This window comes from Etheostoma spectabile, unplaced genomic scaffold, assembly GCF_008692095.1.
Source record: "Etheostoma spectabile isolate EspeVRDwgs_2016 unplaced genomic scaffold, UIUC_Espe_1.0 scaffold00004438, whole genome shotgun sequence".
Classification (NCBI taxonomy): Eukaryota; Metazoa; Chordata; class Actinopteri; order Perciformes; family Percidae; genus Etheostoma; species Etheostoma spectabile.
This window is the reverse complement of record NW_022603151.1, coordinates 53,676-72,623: the sequence shown is the minus strand read 5'-3', so window position 1 is coordinate 72,623 and position 18,948 is coordinate 53,676. Positions and strand designations below refer to the sequence as shown.

Here is an 18,948-nt window from a genome sequence, read left to right as displayed (position 1 = left end):
CGTGATCCTTCCCAGTCTGCGGCATATGTACGACATAGGTTCCGACCATGGATCTGGAACTGTCGCACAAAACGAGATTGTCGGTGTCAGGGCAGTTTGTGACCACAGGGATAACCTTCTTTGTACCATTTTGGCACACCAGCTCCTTAGTTGGCACATAGAAAGCTGTGTAGTTACCGTTGGCCAGAAGCACGTGTTTGATGCCAGCCTCGTCTACATTTGCAATACAGTTAAACTCCTTCCCACCTTCGACATCCACTAGGTCCATGAGCGCACGTAACAGCTCGACCGAAGGTTTCTGCTGGATACATTTAGCGTTCTGGAGCACCTTATCCCTGATAGTCTTGTGGACATTTATTGGGTTGCGCCTTTTCTCGCTTCCAGACAGTTCAGCTTGCTTACGCACCATTAGATTGGCCACAGCGTTGAAGAGTCCTTGTGCACTGGCACAGTTAAAGGCATGTGTGTGGCTAGAGTTGTCTCTCCATTTAGGGTTCTTTGTTACGATAAATCTAGTCTTTGTACACGCCATCTCGTTCGACTCGATACATTCATCCGGGTTAAACCTGAATACAAAGTGCGCTTTTAAAGCAACCAGCTTGTGCACAAGATCCCGAGTGCTGTTCCACGGTGGGTGACCGGAGCCTGTCCCGAGCCTATGAAGCCTCAGAGTCTGTGAGGCAAATGTGGATCCAGAGAGGGCTTTTAAGACCGGAGTCTGTCCTGAGCCTATGAAGCCTCAGAGTCTGTGAGGCGTATGTGTCTCTTGAGAGGTGTTTTATCCTGGGTTTGACAGAGAAATCCCTCCCCCATACAGACGATTGGAACCGGAGGATATTCAGCAACGGGTCACTGTTCAAGCTCAGGCTGTTGATCCTAGCTCAGTCAATGTATCCGAGCTTGGACTGTTAATCTGAGCGCCAGCTGAGGCTCCAAGCTCAGGCTCCAAGCTCAGGCTGTTGATCTGAGCTCAAATCGGTGATCCGAGTGCCAGCTAAGGGTCCAAGCTCAGGCTGTTGTTCCTTTCCTAGCTCAGGCTGAGGGTCCAAGCTCATGTTGAGGGCCCGGGCACAGGCTGTAACTTAGTTTTTTGTATTTGGTGATTGGCCTCATACGTATTGCACGCAAACCTCATATCTTCTCTGTCTGAAAGTGAATGAGCAAATGTGACCGTCTTTGTCACTCTTGGTTAGAGTCACACATTCTTCGATTTATCAAATGAGCTGTGGTGCAAACCACGGTAACAATCAAGACCTGGCCCAATAGCATCTATGCACGCCGTAAATGTTGATTTGTACCATTTTACTCAATCAACCATCTGCGAGTGTGGGAGCCGGCATTGCTTGAACCGAACAGACAGTATCCGAATGACCGCTGGGGGGGGGGGGGGGGCAATGCAATGTATTTCTGTTGTCTGTGCTCACATTGCAATGTATGAGACTGTATCAACAACTGCATACAGTCTCGTCAGGTTTGAGTCTTTCATGAAGCATTACGGATCCAGCATGGGTGTCTTATACAGGCACGGGACAACACTGGTGCTGCTGCAATGTGTTCCGTGATGAATCAAGCCGTGCATTCGTGACTTGGGACAGTGAGACGTAGATGACAAAAGTGCAGGGAGCAGGGTTAGGGTCCCTGTCTGCACTGGACAGGGATTTGCGCTTTTAGTAGTCTGTCACGCTGAAACTCGACATGTCCTGGAACAGAGCTCCGAGCGATCCCACAGTGCCATCAGGCCCCAGCAGAACCATCAGGATCTTCACACTGTAATATTCAGCAGTGAAGTCTGAAGTAGGTCCACCTTGCGTGCACTTGGTGAACATTATGACAGGGGCCCACTCGGACAAGAGCGAAATAGCGTCATGCGTGAAACAGTTTCCGTTGTTGTCATGAAACAACCTCGACTGGTCAAGTTGGTCTAACCTGGGGATCTTACAGAGTTCTGAACGCTTCAGAGTCACCTTAGCGAAACCCTGTGTGCAATCCAGTGTCGTCACTACGAGCCTCGCACGTCCAAATATCTTGACTTTCATCCTCAGTACTATGTCCCTAACCAGTGTCTTCAGCTTGACAGCGTGTAGACCCTCAACTGTCGAATCTCGTTCGCAAGGCTTTGGCTGTCCGTACACCAGCACCTTAGTGCAACCTCTATTGTGAGCAGCTTCCTCCTCACCCGCAGCTGTCAGCCAGTTGGGTGTATCTGATGTGTAATCCCTGAATGTGAAAAAGTTACCATCTAGGGTCAATATGCTCGGTGTGATCCTTTGGCTGGGACCTGAGCTTTTCAAGTGTTCAATTGCCGTGGTCAGTATACACGATGCGGGTGTCTTGGCGTTCATCTCTTGGAGCTGCTTGCACAGTTCCGAATGGGGTAGGTATTTTGTGATCATAGTAACGCAGAGCCTGAGCAAGCCCTCGCAATGTTCACCAAACATGGAGGACTGAGGCTTTGTGAAGTGCCTGCTGAGGTACGAGACAATGTCGATCATCGCAGCTCCTCTACTGATTAGGATATCGTTACATTCAGTCATGTACGTGGGCATCAGCTTCCACTCTAAAGCATCTTTGAGCATCAGAAACACCTGCAGCAGTAATCCGTCAGCCGGGTTAGATGCGTCCAATCCGGACAACTGCTTGCACCCTTCAAAGAGCTGTGCATACTCAAAGATGAACACATCGTTGCACCTAGAGCACTTACACAATCCGCCTCGGGGACCGGCAAACATGAGAGGAAATCTTTGCGTCATGCTTTGTGACAGGAGGATCACGTTTTCCTTGAAATGCTTTATCTCTTTCACGCTGTCACTCTTGAGTATGGCCATGTGTGTGGCAATCTCGCCGGGGATCTGCTTGCTTCGTATAATCACCTTACCCCGAGACCCTATGGTCCGGCTTTCGAGGCTCGAGGACGGCGCGGACACATTGTCACCGCCGAGTGCAGCATGACCCAGAATGCTAGTGCTCAGCATTTGCACAGGTCCGTTGCTCCAATCGACATTATGTGAAGAGTTACCTGCAGTGTCTCCATGCGGGCGCTCACTTGCTCGATTGGTTAGCGGTTCCCCTTCCCGCTCGAACCCTTGTAGAACAGGGGCACCGGTTGAAGTACCTTCCTCCGGATCTACAGACACCACTTTCAAGTGCCTGGACCCGATCAATGCCTCCGCGTTCCCAGTTTTGCGTTTTCTATTGCTCTGGTACACATCAGCAAGCTGTTTGACCTTGTTTGAGTACCACTGGTAAGGCTGTATACGACCAGGAGCCAGCCTGAAAATGTCTAAGCCGTAGTACTCTTTGACCTGGGACCGGATTCTAGTCGGTTGACGTGCCGCTGAGGCTGCATCGGTTGTCGGTGTAGCAAGTCCCTCGGGGGCACAGTCATCACTGACTATGACGTCGGTCAATCTGTACTCCCCTGCACGTATGGACAGTGGGAGTGCTCTCTGTGGTACACGTGCCTCGCTGATGTCTCTACTCAAACACTTGTATCGTTCGAGGTTCAGCAAATCACAAGGAGTCCATCTCTCCTGAGGGAAGAGCGTAATGCACAGCACTCCTATCTGGATAAACGCCTTGTCATTGTTACTCAGGGACATGTTTGTGAGGTTTGCCTGTATCTGCTCCACGCTAGGTCTCGCGTCTTTGTATTGAGCGTGAAGGGCACGAGCGTCAATTGCTTCCATGTAGCCGAGTTCGAACGAAAGAGTGCACTCGGGGGTGTACACCCCAACCAATTTGGATAGATTCTCAGCGTATGTCTTTTTACAAAAACCTCTCTCGTTCCCATTCCTGTATGGTATCAAAGGTGAGCCGTTGTACAGCTCCCACATAACGCAGTACCAGCTGAACACATCGCTCCCCGTGCCCGCGTTCAAGCACCACATAACCTCCGGAGCCATGTTACAACGGTTGCCCCGTGGCTGATCTGGAGTAGAGAAGTTACACGCCGTGCCAAAGTCGCTGATCTTGAATGCGAATGGAATGGGCGTTCTGTCTTTTTGGTGACAGACCAAGATGTTCCTGTACGTGATGTCCCTGTGCTGGATTGCTCTCGAATGCAGATAATCCAGTCCACGTAAGGTGTCCAATTCAACCATGGGCACAACTGAGCTGTTGTTAATGTCCACCCTGAAGTCGTGCAGTGAGCATAGGGCTCGTTCCATGATAAGCACAGCTCTGCCGCCCAGCTGGTACCCAGGGATGTTACACCAAAGACCTCCGAATGTGCGCAAGATGTTGGCGTGTTTCATCGACACACCCAACATGACCTCTTCCACTTGGGAGGCGATGTGTGCATAGCGATTAAATTCAGAGTCTATCACAGCCGTGCTCCAGTCCAGCATGTCTGGAAACAGGTTGATTTTTGCAACAAGGTCCTCGTTGAGCTGTACGGTCACGCCGAAGCCTCCTCGCCCCAGAACCGTGTTCTTTGTGGTTATCAGTGTTTCTATGTCGATGGTGCATTCGAGGTCACCAGGTATGTCTGCATAGAGGCTCCAGGGACAAACTTCTTTCGTCAGCCTTAGAGGCTTGTACACTCGTCCACATCCGTCTACGGGCACGTTGGGTGTCTTGGGCTTAGTCGTATCGTAGCTAAGAGCCACAAAGCCGTCTATTATGGGATACTGCTCCTGAAGTACTTTCCCAGTTGACAGACCCACATGTTGACACTTGGCAAATTCGGGGAATAGGGGGGCCTTGCGCTCGGAGAGAACGGCCCGTGCGTATTTGAAGTTGATGCCGGTGTCCCGATTGTATGGGGAACCTTCAAGGTTGACCACTAGGAACAATACTATTGAGTTATAGTGCGCATGCACGTGATCCTGTTTTATGTATACAATTACACGTCTCTTGCCCTCAAGCTGTGGTTCAGTGTCCACATTCACCACCGCGACGTCGCCGAGTGACGGGGCAAGTCTACTTAGCACTGTCACGGTGTCTTCGTGTTGACCAAATGTGTACCGTACTCCGAGCCAGTCCAGCACACCGCGCAAGTCACTGTAAAGCAATGTCTTAACGTAATACAGATTGCACCGCTCTACCAGATGTGTGAGCTTTTCTGGATTGCTTGGAACCCTGACGTGGGCCATTTAGGCAAGATCATCAGCACCCGCACGTTACGTGCTTATATCCGGGCTAGTAAATAGTATGCAATGAATGGCGGTTCGGTTTACCGCAGAGAAATTGTGTTCTCTGAACACGCGTCGTTGTCGCTCTTTGAGTGCCTGATAGTGGCAGGTGCCCCAGCCACGGGTTTGCTGCAAGACACGTTCAAATGCGAAAGCTCTCTGCAGACTACCTTGAAGCACTTGAGAGACATGTGGCAGAGAGCAGACACGGTGTACACACCCAGAGCGGATCTAGAGTCTCTACACACCATGGAGTGTGCTAGCACGGTGTACCGAGGAGCCCCAATTCCCGATCTGATACTCGTGGACAATCGCAAACTCTCCAGATACTACATCTATCTTTTGTTTCGTTACTGCATTAGTTCCGCAGGGCCTGTGACACACAATCTCTGGAGCCGCACGTCTCATGGGGAAGCCAAGACTCACACAGCACCTTTAGTTGACATACCAGCGAGCTGGCTCGAGACCGTGTGCAAGAGCTACCCTTCAGCTCCACCTACGCCCGGCGGCAATGTTCCAGGGTCCCAGAAAGACAAGTTTCTTCGTCAGCCTCAGCGGCTACCCCAAGCTCTGGTGTGCGAGCGACATGTATTGGAGCGTTGCAAAGACAAATCCGTGGTCCAACGCACCAAAACCCTCAAAGGCCGGGGTAATTCCAGGAGTGCATTTGGAGGAGGATATCATTCCATGGTTGACAGTGAAGAGGAATATTGAGAGTACCTCTGGCTGGGAAGCCAACAACAGGGTGTGCATCAAAAAAGAGGTTTCTATCTGCAATGAGAGTGTACAATGGGTTGGTTTAAATTCTATTTAGGGATCATATTAAGCTGCCTCTATAAGGTCCCTAATGGTTGTACACATCAAGCTGAGTATAACCGAGGTATCATCATCAGCGAGACGAAGGACAATGGACAGGCCAACACGATATCCGCTATCAGTGTGAGCTCCTCCTGTGGACTGTGCAGACACAGAATACAAAATGTTACGTGGTGCACCAGGGAGTTCAACATTGGCTCACAACTGACACACAGCAGTGCAGTAGCGAGATAGTGTGTGGTGTGTCCATGCATGTATTTACCAACTAAACCCCATGGAACGATGTGTTATTAGATTTCGCACAACTGAAGTCACTGCTACTCTCTGAATTGCATCCAATAGTGTAAGCGTGTGTCACACAGATACAAGGAAACCGGTCTGACGTGTCCAGCGTGTGGCAGGATATCACAGTATTACATCAACAATGGGTGTCATTGGCTTGCTTGTGTCTTTCTTGACTGTGTACCTTATTTGTACATTTCGCTTGATATTATCTTGTGTTTCTGTTTGTTTCTACGGCAATACTGATGATTAAAGGTGTAGTCATTGACATGTCTCATTTATTCTGCCACCCGTGTATACTGTGTAGGTGATTGACTAGTGTCACAGACTCGGGTGCTTTACAAAGATGTTGTAGTGTACATGAAGTGTAGAAATAAAAAAAGGCACATGTGCTCTGGGCTCCAGGTTTAATTTGCAAAAGTGAATTACAGAAAAGAAATCAATAGAAATGCAACAGTGTATGGACCCTAGACATCTAATACATACCACTGTAGCTAGAAACATGTCATCATAACAAAAGTAATAACTGGGTTAACATACAATGTGGTCCATAGACACGTTGCTGCACCTGATCAAAGGTGCAGGCACAAAGTACACTGTGCAGTGTGATCAAGATTACTGTACAGCTCTTACCGTGACACGACCAAGTCCAAGAACCTTTACATGACAGAGTATTTCTCGGTGCATGTGTAAACACACTGCACGCTGACAGAGACAGCCTTCGTGTTGTTACGATGGGCAAACTCGTCAACAATATTTAAACAATAACCTGAAACACTTGGTTCAGCGAATATGTGGTCTGCAGCCTTGAGGTTCAGATGGTAATTCATATCATGTTTGGTCTTGACCTGGGAGACATTAGGGGTCACACATCTCATTCCAATCTTAGAAGCCAAGTATGCTATGAAATGAACAAAGGTAGAACCTTGTGAAGGCTTACAATCCAATACCATATTGAGTTCCCTGGATGGGGATGTGTACTGAGCTGTAAACCACTCACGGAGATAGAACACCATGTCTGTGAACTTTGGAGAATCTGTATAGCTTCTCAGATCATTTTCAACAATAGGGATAACTCTTGGTTGTCCATTGCCAGGCTCATCAGTGCACCACACAGACAAGACCATCTGTTTCTTCAACACCAAGCAGCACCAGTGAAACCTGTAGCAACCGAGTTCCACACCAAACAACTTTGGCAGGAAGACATCGGGGCCGATCAAATCCTCCATTGTGTGTGGAGCGTGGGTTGCCACAATAACATGGTCCCAGAACCCGGGTACGTGAGGGATGCACACGTATTTGTTGGCCACGTGCAGTGGCATAGGTTTGTTTGGCCAGTACTTGAAGGTCATAGTATCATTTCCATCTTGGATGAGGGTTTCGAATGCTGTATAGAAGAAGCACAATGATGAATATGATGATGATGATGATGATGATGATGATGATGATGATGATGATGATGATTTTACATTTTGCATTTATAGTTAATAAAGTAATATAAGTAATATAGATATTATGTAGATAGTAGACATAAATTACACCCACCTCGGTCCAGGTCCTCAGCACTGGGAGGCTGGTCCTGAGTAAGGATCTGCCGCACACATTCGTTGATTTCGTTTTCGGTTTTGAAAGGGTCAGTGTCATCGAGCCCCAAGTCCCAATCTCCTATCTTGTCCAGAACAGGGCAACTGGTGAGGGTGTTTGCGATGGTACTCACAAGACCGTTTTTTGGTTTAAGTCTGCACAGTCTACAAGGTTTACCTTTACGGTAACAGAGTGTGCAGGTCACACAATGGCACTCACATTGTATGGCCCTGTTGAGCTCAATCAGGTATCCATCGCATACAATGGCCCTGTTGAACATAGTCTTACATGTGGAACACAAGACCGACTGCTTCACAGCAATCAGCAGCATGTCAAAGTCCTCTGTCCCCCCGTCTCCATGCTCTTGTGATAGATTCGGTGAGGGTTCTTGATAGCTTATATCCGGTTCACATTGTGCTGGTGTGGTGATTGGCATTAGCTGTGGCAGACAAAAGCCTTGGGGGGCATGTGATTGCAGATGGTACAGGCTCTCTTGACGGTGGATTACAGGATTCAAGCCCTCTAACATCTTATGAGTGTCAATGAATCCTGGGTTTGATGTAGACCCTTGCTGCTGCTGTTGCTCCCCTTGTGGCTGCAGGACCATAGGTGTTTGGGGATCTTGCGGATAAGGCTTTTGCTGCCATTGCGAGTACTGCTGCTGTTGCTGCCCTTGTGAGTACTGCTGCTGTTGCAGCCCTTGTGGCTGCAGGACCACAGGTGTTTGGAGATCTTGCGGATAAGGCTTTTGCTGCCATTGCGAGTACTGCTGCTGTTGCAGCTCTTGTGAGTACTGTTGCTGTTGCAGCTCTTGTGAGTACTGTTGCTGTTGCAGCCCTTGTGAGTACTGCTGCTGATGCCACTCTTGTGCCTGCAATACCACAGGTGTCTTGGGCTCCTGTAGGTGAGGGCCTTGCTGCCCTTGCAGATGGTGTAGCTGTTCCTGCTGGCAGACCACAGTCCCTTGATCGGTGGCGTGTAGATGCGTGTGAATGATTTCGGCAGTTGATGTGTTGCAATGGGGATAATTCTGAGCTGGATCAGAGGAAGGTTGATGCCTGTCACGTTCTTGCAACTGGTTTGAAACCAGGACGTCCTGTTTCTCACCCTCAAGAACCTCCTCTTCAGCATCAGTGACAACCATCCTGTACACAGAAAGCAACACGTTACCACTTTAAATAGACAAGGGGAAACCTTCTAGACAATATATGTGCATTGTACATACGCTTGAGGCGCATTGCCAACGCCGTCCGTAGACACATACATAGACCGCGTATTGGGTACGTCAAGCGTAGTGTTCTTGCCATCGGGCAATTCCTGGGATCCTTGGGTGCGTTTGGCCGACGGAGGTGCGTCAGACTGGTCGTTCTGTTCCTCACTGTCAACACTCTCCTGTTTATCACTAGAGACAACCTCCCTGTACACAGAAAGCAACACGTTACCACTTTAACCCTTGTGTTGTCTTCACTTGTGGGACCCTCCCGTATCCCTCGGGTCAAACTGACCCATGACTTATTTGGGGTTTTAAAAACAATTCTGAAATAAAATGTTCCTTCATAATCTACTATATTGTCTTTGTCTCAATTTACAACAATTGGGATAACACATATGTTTAGGAAATGCAATCAGTCTCTACTAGCACACGATTAAAAATGGAAGTGGGGTTCATTTTTTGTCATAAGGTTAAAAATCCACTATGGAAAAAAAAACATAAGTGGTCATATCCAGAATATTTTTCTGAATTGAGTCAGGAATACATGTTTATCAAAGAAAATAAGGTAAGGCCGCTGATTTCAGATAGAACAAATGTACAGTATATTTGTACAATTTTTCTTCTTATTAAAATCTGAAATGGGTCAATTTGACCCGAATACCATACAAGGGTTAAATAGACAAGGGGGAACCTTCTAGACAATCTATGTGCATTGTACATACGTGTGAGGAGCATTGCCTACACCGTCCGTAGACACATGTATAGATCGCGTATCGGGTACGTCAAGCGTAGTGTTCTTGCCATCGGGCAATTCCTGGGATCCTTGGGTGCGTTTGGCCGACGGAGGTGCGTCAGACTGGTCGTTCTGTTCCTCACTGTCAACACTCTCCTGTTTATCACTAGAGACAACCTCCCTGTACACAGAAAGCAACACGTTACCACTTTAAATAGACAAAGGGAAACCTTCTAGACAATATATGTGCATTGTACATACGCTTGAGGCGCATTGCCAACGCCGTCCGTAGACACATACATAGACCGCGTATTGGGTACGTCAAGCGTAGTGTTCTTGCCATCGGGCAATTCCTGGGATCCTTGGGTGCGTTTGGCCGACGGAGGTGCGTCAGACTGGTCGTTCTGTTCCTCACTGTCAACACTCTCCTGTTTATCACTAGAGACAACCTCCCTGTACACAGAAAGCAACACGTTACCACTTTAAATAGACAAGGGGGAACCTTCTAGACAATCTATGTGCATTGTACATACGTGTGAGGAGCATTGCCTACACCGTCCGTAGACACATGTATAGATCGCGTATCGGGTACGTCAAGCGTAGTGTTCTTGCCATCGGGCGATTCCTGGGATTCTCGGGAGCGTTCGGTTGACCTTCGATCATCCCTATCAGAGCTGGTGGCACGGCCAGGGCGTGGGCTGTCGCTTTCGTCGTCGTAACTATCAATGTTGTTATTCAACCGTGACCAGGTTCTTCTGCTCACGAGATTCCCAGTGGCCGAGGTGTTCTCGGTGTGGTTCTCTGCAGATCCCTCCACTGTCCCCTTGATGGGGCTATGTGATCCAGGCTTACGTGGGGCTGCGTTGCTATCATCATCGACAACAAAGCAGTCATTATCGGAGCTGCTGTTCTCCAGCTGCAGAGCTCTGCTGCGGGGTTTATCAGGAACGGGTCGAGATTTACATTGCTGGTTGGACATGTCGACTGACCTGTTCTCTGTGTGGTCCTCTGCGGATCTCTTCGCTCCCCTCTTGATAGGCGTATGTGATTCAGGCTTATGTGGGCCCGCATTGTTATAATCTTTCCTCCTCTTTAACCCTCCGCTGGTCTTGGCAACACTAACATGCTTGCGGTTGATGGGTTTGCGCTTTCCCTTGGACATGGCACCTGCAGATTTCACTTTCTTGCGACTTGTGACCTGAGACTGTTCGCATCCTGACTGCCCCTCAGGCTTGTCTTTGGGCAATTTCAGCTTGTTAACACACAGGGATTTCTGTTTTTTACGGTCACGGACAACGTGTACAACACTTGCAACCTCCCTGTAAGAAGACAAAAACAAATTACCAATTTAAACAGACATGGGGAATTTTGTTATTGACAAAGTTTGAACAGTTTACATACGTGCCACGTGCAAGGCCTTCTTCATCTGTAGACACAGGCCCGGACCGGCTCTCGGGTTCGTCACGAGTAGGTTCCTCAGATGCAAGCTTGGCTTCACGTGGCAACTTGGACACACCAGGCGTGCCAAGAAGTTCGCCATCACTGGGATTGTCATCAGGCTGTTTCATGCGACTCGCATTTTTATAGGGAGACCTAGACTGCTTTCTGGACATGTCAATCGATGTATCCCCGGTACGGTCTGCTGCAGATCCTCTTCTCGTCTCGTTAGGCTTATCGTATCTGCTACGCTTTGCCTCTTGGCGGGCCTTGTCAACATTCTTGCGCTTGCGGTTCACAGAATCCCTGGTGAAGGGTTCATGCCCTCTCCTGGTTAAGTCACATACAGGACTCTCATTGTTGCCACCTGGACTGCCTCGTGCGCGCTGAGAGCGGCCGCATCGTGGACGCTGAGAGCGACCGCCACGTGTGCCCTTAGAGTGGCCGCCACGGGTACCCTGAGAGTGGCAGGCACGTGTGCCCCGAGAGTGGCGGCCACGTGTGCCCTGAGAGTGGTCGCCACGTGTGCCCTGAGAGCGACCGCGTCGTGTGGTCCGGGAACAGTAGCCACCGCCTCTCGACTGTGACTGGTAGCTGTTTGGAGACCAAGTCAGGTCATCGGCATATGTATCAGATGTCCAGCAGCTTTTGGGTTGCCCTTCGGAGGGTGTAATACACCCTTCACGTTTACGGAAGTTCACTTGTGCACCATATGGAGGAGCACGATCCCTTGGTGCTCGCTTGTCACTGTTTTGTCTAGCCTGGCATTCACCTGTCTTGAGTGATAACCGGTCTGGCTGAAACCTGGGTCTATTGGCCTGAAACTGAGATCTATCACAGAAGGCTCCTTTTTTTCCCTGGTACCCAACATTGTTTTGCCCAGCAGACGAGTCTCGGTTGTTGATGCCAGACTTGCTATGCCTAGCTACACCTTCAGTCTCCAACCTCAACCTTTGGTTTCGCTCTGGAGTGGGTGTTGATTCTCTCCACCCTGGATAACTGTCAGATCCTTCATCTCTGTTGTGACACTGGTAGTAATTATCTCTGTAGGAATTACGAGCCATTATGTTCACAGCCTCGAAACTGTTCAGTTGCACTGGACTTGATCAAAGCCTGGTAACTAATCTTATATAGGCCCCAACCCCTCCTCAGAGATAAAGCGAAATAGCGTCCCGTGCTTTTGATTACACTGCCAAGGCTATGACCTTGATGGTGACAGTTCAAGAGAATGGAGTCCCAGGAGAATTACATTCTAGCCTGGTCACCTATGAACTGAGAAGGTTTGTTAAAGGTTTGTTACACTGGTCCGATCTAACTCATGTAATCCAAAAAACTGTGTGTCCCAGAATGCTTTTCACTCTCCCAGAGGTTGAATGTATGGCTGTCCTGCTCCGTGTCACTGCCAAAGAATAAACAACACTGTAAGTGTGTGTGTGTGTGTGTGTGTGTGTGTGTGTGTGTGTGTGTGTGTGTGTGTGTGTGTGTGTGTGTGTGTGAAATGTAAATGCAGTATTATATGCAAATAAAGACAGGAATGTTTTTCTGTAATTACAAAAAAACCTTTATTGATTGTGTATGTCATTTGCAGAATAGGGTACAATGATCCATGCTGTTGTGATCCTTTTCACCTGGGTGTTTTCCCAGAGCTTCTGTTCTTCATCTTTTGCATGCAGACAGGTTTTTTCCACTTGACTGTACCCTTAACTCTACATTGCTGCTGCTGCTGCTGCTGCTGCTGCTGCTGCTGCTGCTGCTGATGCTTGGAACACTTGGAGCCCAATGTGTGCCCATTCTGCCTCCTTGCCACGTACCCACTGAGAACTTTGTCTAACTTGACAGCAGAGTGTTTTGAACGCTCAGAGCTGTGTCTTTCCATAGCTTTGCATTTCCACTGTAGATTGACCATGCCGGTTATGGGAGCATTACCGAACTGTACCAGAGCGTCGTAAGACTGCTCCGGTCCGGCTCTCACGACTCTATTGGCAAAGTCTCTCCTGAACGCTATCCCGCAGTGCAAGCAGTTCCACAATCTGTGAGAAGGGCAGGTATGCTGAGGCTGCTGGTCCTGTGGCACGCACGTCTCTCGGGGCATCTGAGAGCTCAGGTCCCCAGGACAATCTGAAGCCCACGTGATCTTGGTCGAACACATAGAGCCCATCGCAGGCCATGTCTTCAGGCGAGTCTCCCATTCGCACGTAGCCATGATTCAGCTGTCGGAGCGTGCAATATGCGGTGATGTGCGAGAATAACCATATGAGGGAAGCTATCTTTCTGTTATATATGGTGGGTTGAACTGTGTTTGTCAACTGTAGCTCAACCCCCTTGGCCAAAGATAAAGCAATCATAGACACTCTCTTAGAGTTGTTTACACTCTTCACCAGACTCGCAGCAATCTCTACAGGAAAGCCCGAACCTATCAGGTGTTTGAATAACACAACTCTCTCTGCCGTCAAGTTGTACCTAGGCTGGTATCTTCGCACGGGACCTATCATGGCCATGCACACATGCGAGAGAAGCTTGTCATTGTTACCCGTCGAGGCTGAGGACCTTAGGTTCAGTCTCAGTTCTTCGACATTGAGCTGAGCTCGAAGCCTGTCACAGCTAAACTCGGGGTACCCTTCCGACAGCACTTGGGCTCTCACACGGCTCCTGTTCAACGAGCCGTAACATTGGTGAAGGCAACGCAACGGGTAGGAACTCAGATACCTGGGGGCCTCTAGCTCCTCGAGTGTGTGGCTGTGCGATTTCAGTTCGTGGAGTATTTCTTTGCCCAATGTCTTCTGTTTGGTTATCTCATCGCGCCTCTTGAGTGACTCCAATTGCTCGAGAAACCTCATGGGTCTTAGACATTCACCCGCATCGCCACTGTCCTCGCTCTCTTCGGTCATGAACACACCACCGCAGGGTCCGGCTCTCACCATTTCCCCATTGTCATCAATGCGGAGATCGGCAGTGTCCTCCTTTGCCCTCACAAACTGTTCGTGCCTCAGCGTGAAGTGGTAGCACGACATCTTCCTCCTCACGTCTTTCCACGTGTCGGCGGTTATTTCCGCTTCGAAAAAACATTCTGGACATTCCTTGGTGTCCATGGCCAGCTTCGGCACAATGGGGTACCGGAGCATGAGTGACATAAAGTCCTGCAGCGAATTCAAGGAGTTCAGGGACTCTTCTTGTGAGCACGTAATGAACTCTCTGCTCAGTCTTGTGTATGCGTGTACGACTTCGGACAGCGTCAGCGGCTGATTGGGTTTATGTGCTATGGTGTCTTGGTTCTCTACGCCCCGCACCGTGAGCCACACCGTGTATTCATTTATGCGTTCGACACAAGGCTCTTGGGGCGTCGAGGCCGATCGCCTGGGCTCCTCAAACGCATCCACAAAGGTCCGCAGTTGTGGCTCAATCTCCCCAAGCAACCTTGCTCTGCACGCAAGATCGTACAGCTCGCTCACTCGCAGCCCGTGGCTTCTGCGAGACTCGCTCTCAGAGCCTCTAGAGCTCCCGGGGCTACGGCATCTGCAATCCCCCTCTGCCCCTGCCACTCTGCTAGACACACCATGACTCCTATCCATCTGGGGTCCTGTGAGCACGTAGGGTGTTTTATGTCACCTCTCTTGCACACAGAAGGCCAGAGCGTCGTTAGCTGAGCAAATGCAGACATGCCACTATGGCCGATAAACTTCTTGGGCGAAGCGTAGTGCCCTGCAAGCTTGTCATAGCCAGTAAATGCTGAGCAGCAGGCCTCTTTTTCTATATTGTGTGGCAACTCCCTAAACGTGTACACCAGAGCGCCCGCTCTCTTCCTGCGGCCAATGGTCACAACTATGCAGCGGCTAATCCTCCGAGCGAGTTTCACCATCTCTTCTCTCCCGTCGTGTACCACAATTGCAATCTTTGGACGGCTAGGATGCACAGGGGGGGAGAGTTTATCGGCCAAGGCAAGCGTTCCCATAACCAGGTTGAGAACCCTCTCACCAGCAGCATCCGAGGAACCGTGCACAAACACAGGTCTCAGTCCGCAGCCATAGATCAGCACTGTGCAGACATCGTACATCAGCGAGAGAAAGTTATGAGGCTTGTAGTACTTGAAGAGACTGCCTGAGTCGTCCAATGCCCCTCCGGTCCTGTACTCCGGGTTGTGCACAGGTTCGAAGAACACATGTCCTTCATTCCTAGGGAGTCTGGGGACTAGTTCAATCTCGAGACGGGAATTGAGTAAGATGAAACTTGAAAGATCCCTCTCATGCCACTCGCAGTCCACAATCGTGGGTTCCCCGGGCTGGGCCTCACCGTATCCTCCTTTACCGTGTACCACATGGTCATCTTCAAAACCTTCCTCATTGTGGTCTTCCCCTTTTGAGTGATCATCGAGGTTATGCGATTCGGGTCTGTCTTCGTCAGACCTCACAATGTCTGCAGCAGTCTGTTTGACAAAAGACTTTCTGTAGTCAATCAGGTGCCAAAATCTGTCTCTTCTAGGTATCAGTTTCCCATCGGAGCACCTCTGCCATTGCAGCTGCTCTCCGTACCAACTACGACAGTCTTGAGGCAGCACGTCGACCAAGTCTGTGTTCCCAGACTCCCATCTGTACTTTAACTTAGACACCTTAGAGCAAAAGGTACCCGGCTCCCTCTTTGACCACGGCAAGGCCTTCTTCCACGTTTCGGGACCTCGAATTCCCATGGGTATGCGTTGCAGCTTGCAAAACTCCCTCAGCGATAGGTGGCAGCAAACGTGAACCTGGGCACACTCGCTCACGCAGGCTTTTGTGCCATCCACTGGGGTGGTAACGACAGCATGTACCCCTGGCTCCTCTTTCATTGTCTTAGATACTTTCAAACTCCCTGGGTTTGAATGCAACACCAGATTACCAGCCGAGTTGACGCGAACAATCCCTTTGGACCTTGCAACCGTCATAGACACATCATCCCTGCATGGCTCATTGCAAGAGACCAGGTAGCTGGTGCTACTTGTTTTCAGAACGTCTAAACCCGGGGGCAGAGTGTGAGTCCAAGATTCAGTCTCAGCGTCCGCTTCGGGCGTGAAGACAGTCACTGACCGTGATCTGAAAGGTCCTGTGGCACCCGCGAACCAGGCCAACGCACGCTGCAGGTACTTGTACACCCCACGTCTTAGGCATTTTATCTCCAGCTCTTCGTGCACCTCTCCCGAGAGCATTCTACACGCCAGGGCCATTGCGAACTCTGGAGCCGAGCACACCTCCTGGAAATAAATCAGACTCTCGCCAAACAGTGGCAAGTGTGCCTTTGCGGTGTCACACTGTGTGCCCTCGTCATTACAGGGCAAGGCGTACCACTCTCCGGGTCCCACGATCACAATCAGGTTGGCCATGGGTACCAGGGCATCGCGTTTGAATGTGTTCAGGCCTTTGTTCACCACCTTGCAAACGCCTCTGGTCCACACCTTTTCGGTAGGGCACGTCAGCACACGGGAGCACAATACGTCGAAGCCTTTCCACTCCGCAGGGTCTCGGATCTGAGCCGTCCTAGAGTCAAGTCCCATGCACGTGATGAGCGTGGCAAGCTTGTTGTGCGGTGGCTCTCCTAGACAACTCCTTTGTCCAAAGGTGAATTTGGCAGGAGGCGCGGCGCACAGCCACTTTACAGTGTCGACGAGGCCAGACCAGCCAGGCCCTATTACAGTCAAGCTCTCAGACACGGGGTAATCCAGTTCCCAGTCTTGATCCTGACACGTGTCACCCGGGGCCTTCTTGAATGTCCACCTGAAGCCTATCAGTTTGGCCCAAGACCTCCCGTTCACATCGCCGTACCCATCCAAGGGATCCCGGCCTCCGCAGCGCATGAACATTTCGTTGATGACACAGCTCTTTGTCTTACACTTGATGCGGTCTCGCGGCTCTAACGGATTGGGTCCCGGCCACTCTGGGTCCTCTTTCTGCAACACGTGCGTCCTGTATGCTGAGCTGCTCTCTACAACCACCGCCACCGACTCCAGCTTGTGCACCAAGGGCCCCTGGTCTCTGAGGTAGAACAGCGGCGACTCGGCCGCAAACGCCAGAGTGTATCCGTCAACCACCGTGGTGCCCGGGTAGCGCTTGACTCCAGAGGACCTGCTCACCAGGCGCATGAATGCCCAATCCCCGAGACTAGTGTTGACATTGGATGGGAAACACTGCACCTTGTCAAACTCGAACACGGGGCCAAGTGTCTTGGAATAGGCTCGCAAGAGGAGCTCCTCTTCGTCCCCGCGAGGCAGCAGCTCACAACCTGTCCTGAATTCCGACGGCTGTAAGGGCTTTGGGTTGCAACACCTCGACAGCAGAGGCGCTAGCCTGTGGTCCTGAGCGCACAAGAAGGCTCCCACGGTGTTTGTCCTCAACCTCCGCGTGTGGAACAGGGCCTCTGTGCTTCTGGTCCACACCGATGCACCTCTGTGTCTACTCAGGGTGATGAGCTTGTAGTTGGGGAAGCAGTTGACCCTGCAGCTTTCCGCCAAATGACTCAGGAGAGCATATGTAGGAGACAGCTCGCCCCTGCCATGCAGCGTGAACTCGTAGTCGAGCATCACGTCTCCAACTTTCATGTCAGGGACACAGGGGTGAACTGACCTGTAGAACCACGTCAGACAAGAGCTCACGTCAAAGTTCCTCTTGGCACCCAGCGTGACAGTGAGCCTCGCGCAGTGGCCCAGTAGCACGGCCTCGTCTAGGCATGCCTCGTACACGGAGCCACATTCACCCGGGGCTCTGTCCGCCCTGTCCAACGCGTAGTGATTCGGAGAAGAGTTAATCGTGAGGTTGAGCTTGTATTCCGAGAGTGGGTAGGCCAGCGTGTCTTTATCGCTCTCCTCGAGATCAGCGTCTCTCGCTATCTCCACACAAGGGAAGTATTCTCCATCTCCTATGGCTGAGAGTGCGTCGAACTGGCCAGCTTGTTGCCTCTGTGATGACCCAAGCCAAGATCTGTTGTAGAGAGGCTCCGTGCAGTCAGCGTCTGTGATATCGGGCTCGTCAATCTCAACCCCGATCGGGCACGGATGCGTCCTCCTGCGAGCGGTCCTAAAGAGGCGAAAGAGTTTCTGCTCTTCGTAGCCTCTCGCTGTCTCGCTACATATGGCCTGCTCTATCCGGGACATGTCTGCGACCAAACCCACATTGGCAACTACCCGCGGGTGGCCTTTCGTCAACCTAGCCGCGTTGGGAGAGTAATTGAGTTGGAAGAAGCACTCGCTGCGCTCAAGCGACGGCGTATGCAGGCCATTGGGTCCCGCTCCAGGACAGAGACACAGGTCATCCGTGAGCAAAGTGCCGCCCTCGCGCAACCAACATGATTCGGGTAGCACGCCGTTTGTATCCGGAATCTTCAACGTGGCTCTGCTGCGACCGTGTTTTGAGTGAAACAAACCACACGCACGCAATATGTTCAAGTCAACCAGGCCCAGTGTGCGTAGACCAATCGTGACATACTTGTAACTTGATGATTGATATCCTCCACGCCCAAACAAGACGACATGTCCGGTTCTTGCGCCAAACCTGGGCACCGCGCTGATGACTCTGGCTATGTGTGCCACCGCTCGCTCTTCGTCGTCCGAGTCATCCACACAATTGCAATCAGAGGTGCTGCTGTCCTCCCGACCCTCTTCCTTTCCCGTGTACTCATGTATATCCTCACCATTGTCATCGGTATCCTCGTCGTTGTTGCTACTATCGACTTCCTCCCACTTGTCATCTTCAGTCCTTTCCTGGTCCTCGCTTTGCAAACCTTTCTCGCAG

General features: G+C 50.5%; 1 protein-coding gene across 5 annotated transcripts in view; it reads right to left on the bottom strand.

The window, feature by feature from the left end:
• Positions 1-6,634: 6,634 nt before the first annotated feature.
• LOC116677135 (uncharacterized) overlaps positions 6,635-18,948 on the bottom strand; it is a 61,950-nt gene continuing 49,636 nt past the window's right edge. For 4 of the 5 annotated variants that reach the window (XM_032507818.1, XM_032507820.1, XM_032507822.1 and 1 more), the window contains 7 exons: positions 11,162-12,596; positions 10,294-11,079; positions 10,022-10,213; positions 9,750-9,941; positions 9,040-9,231; positions 7,776-8,959; positions 6,635-7,617 (listed from right to left, as the gene is read on the bottom strand). In XM_032507818.1, coding sequence (XP_032363709.1) covers positions 6,890-7,617; positions 7,776-8,959; positions 9,040-9,231; positions 9,750-9,941; positions 10,022-10,213; positions 10,294-11,079; positions 11,162-12,261 — 4,374 coding nt within the window. In that variant the 5' untranslated portion in view covers positions 12,262-12,596 and the 3' untranslated portion in view covers positions 6,635-6,889. The remainder of the gene's footprint in view (positions 7,618-7,775; positions 8,960-9,039; positions 9,232-9,749; positions 9,942-10,021; positions 10,214-10,293; positions 11,080-11,161; positions 12,597-18,948) is intronic. The other variant, XM_032507823.1, reaches the window with a different exon arrangement.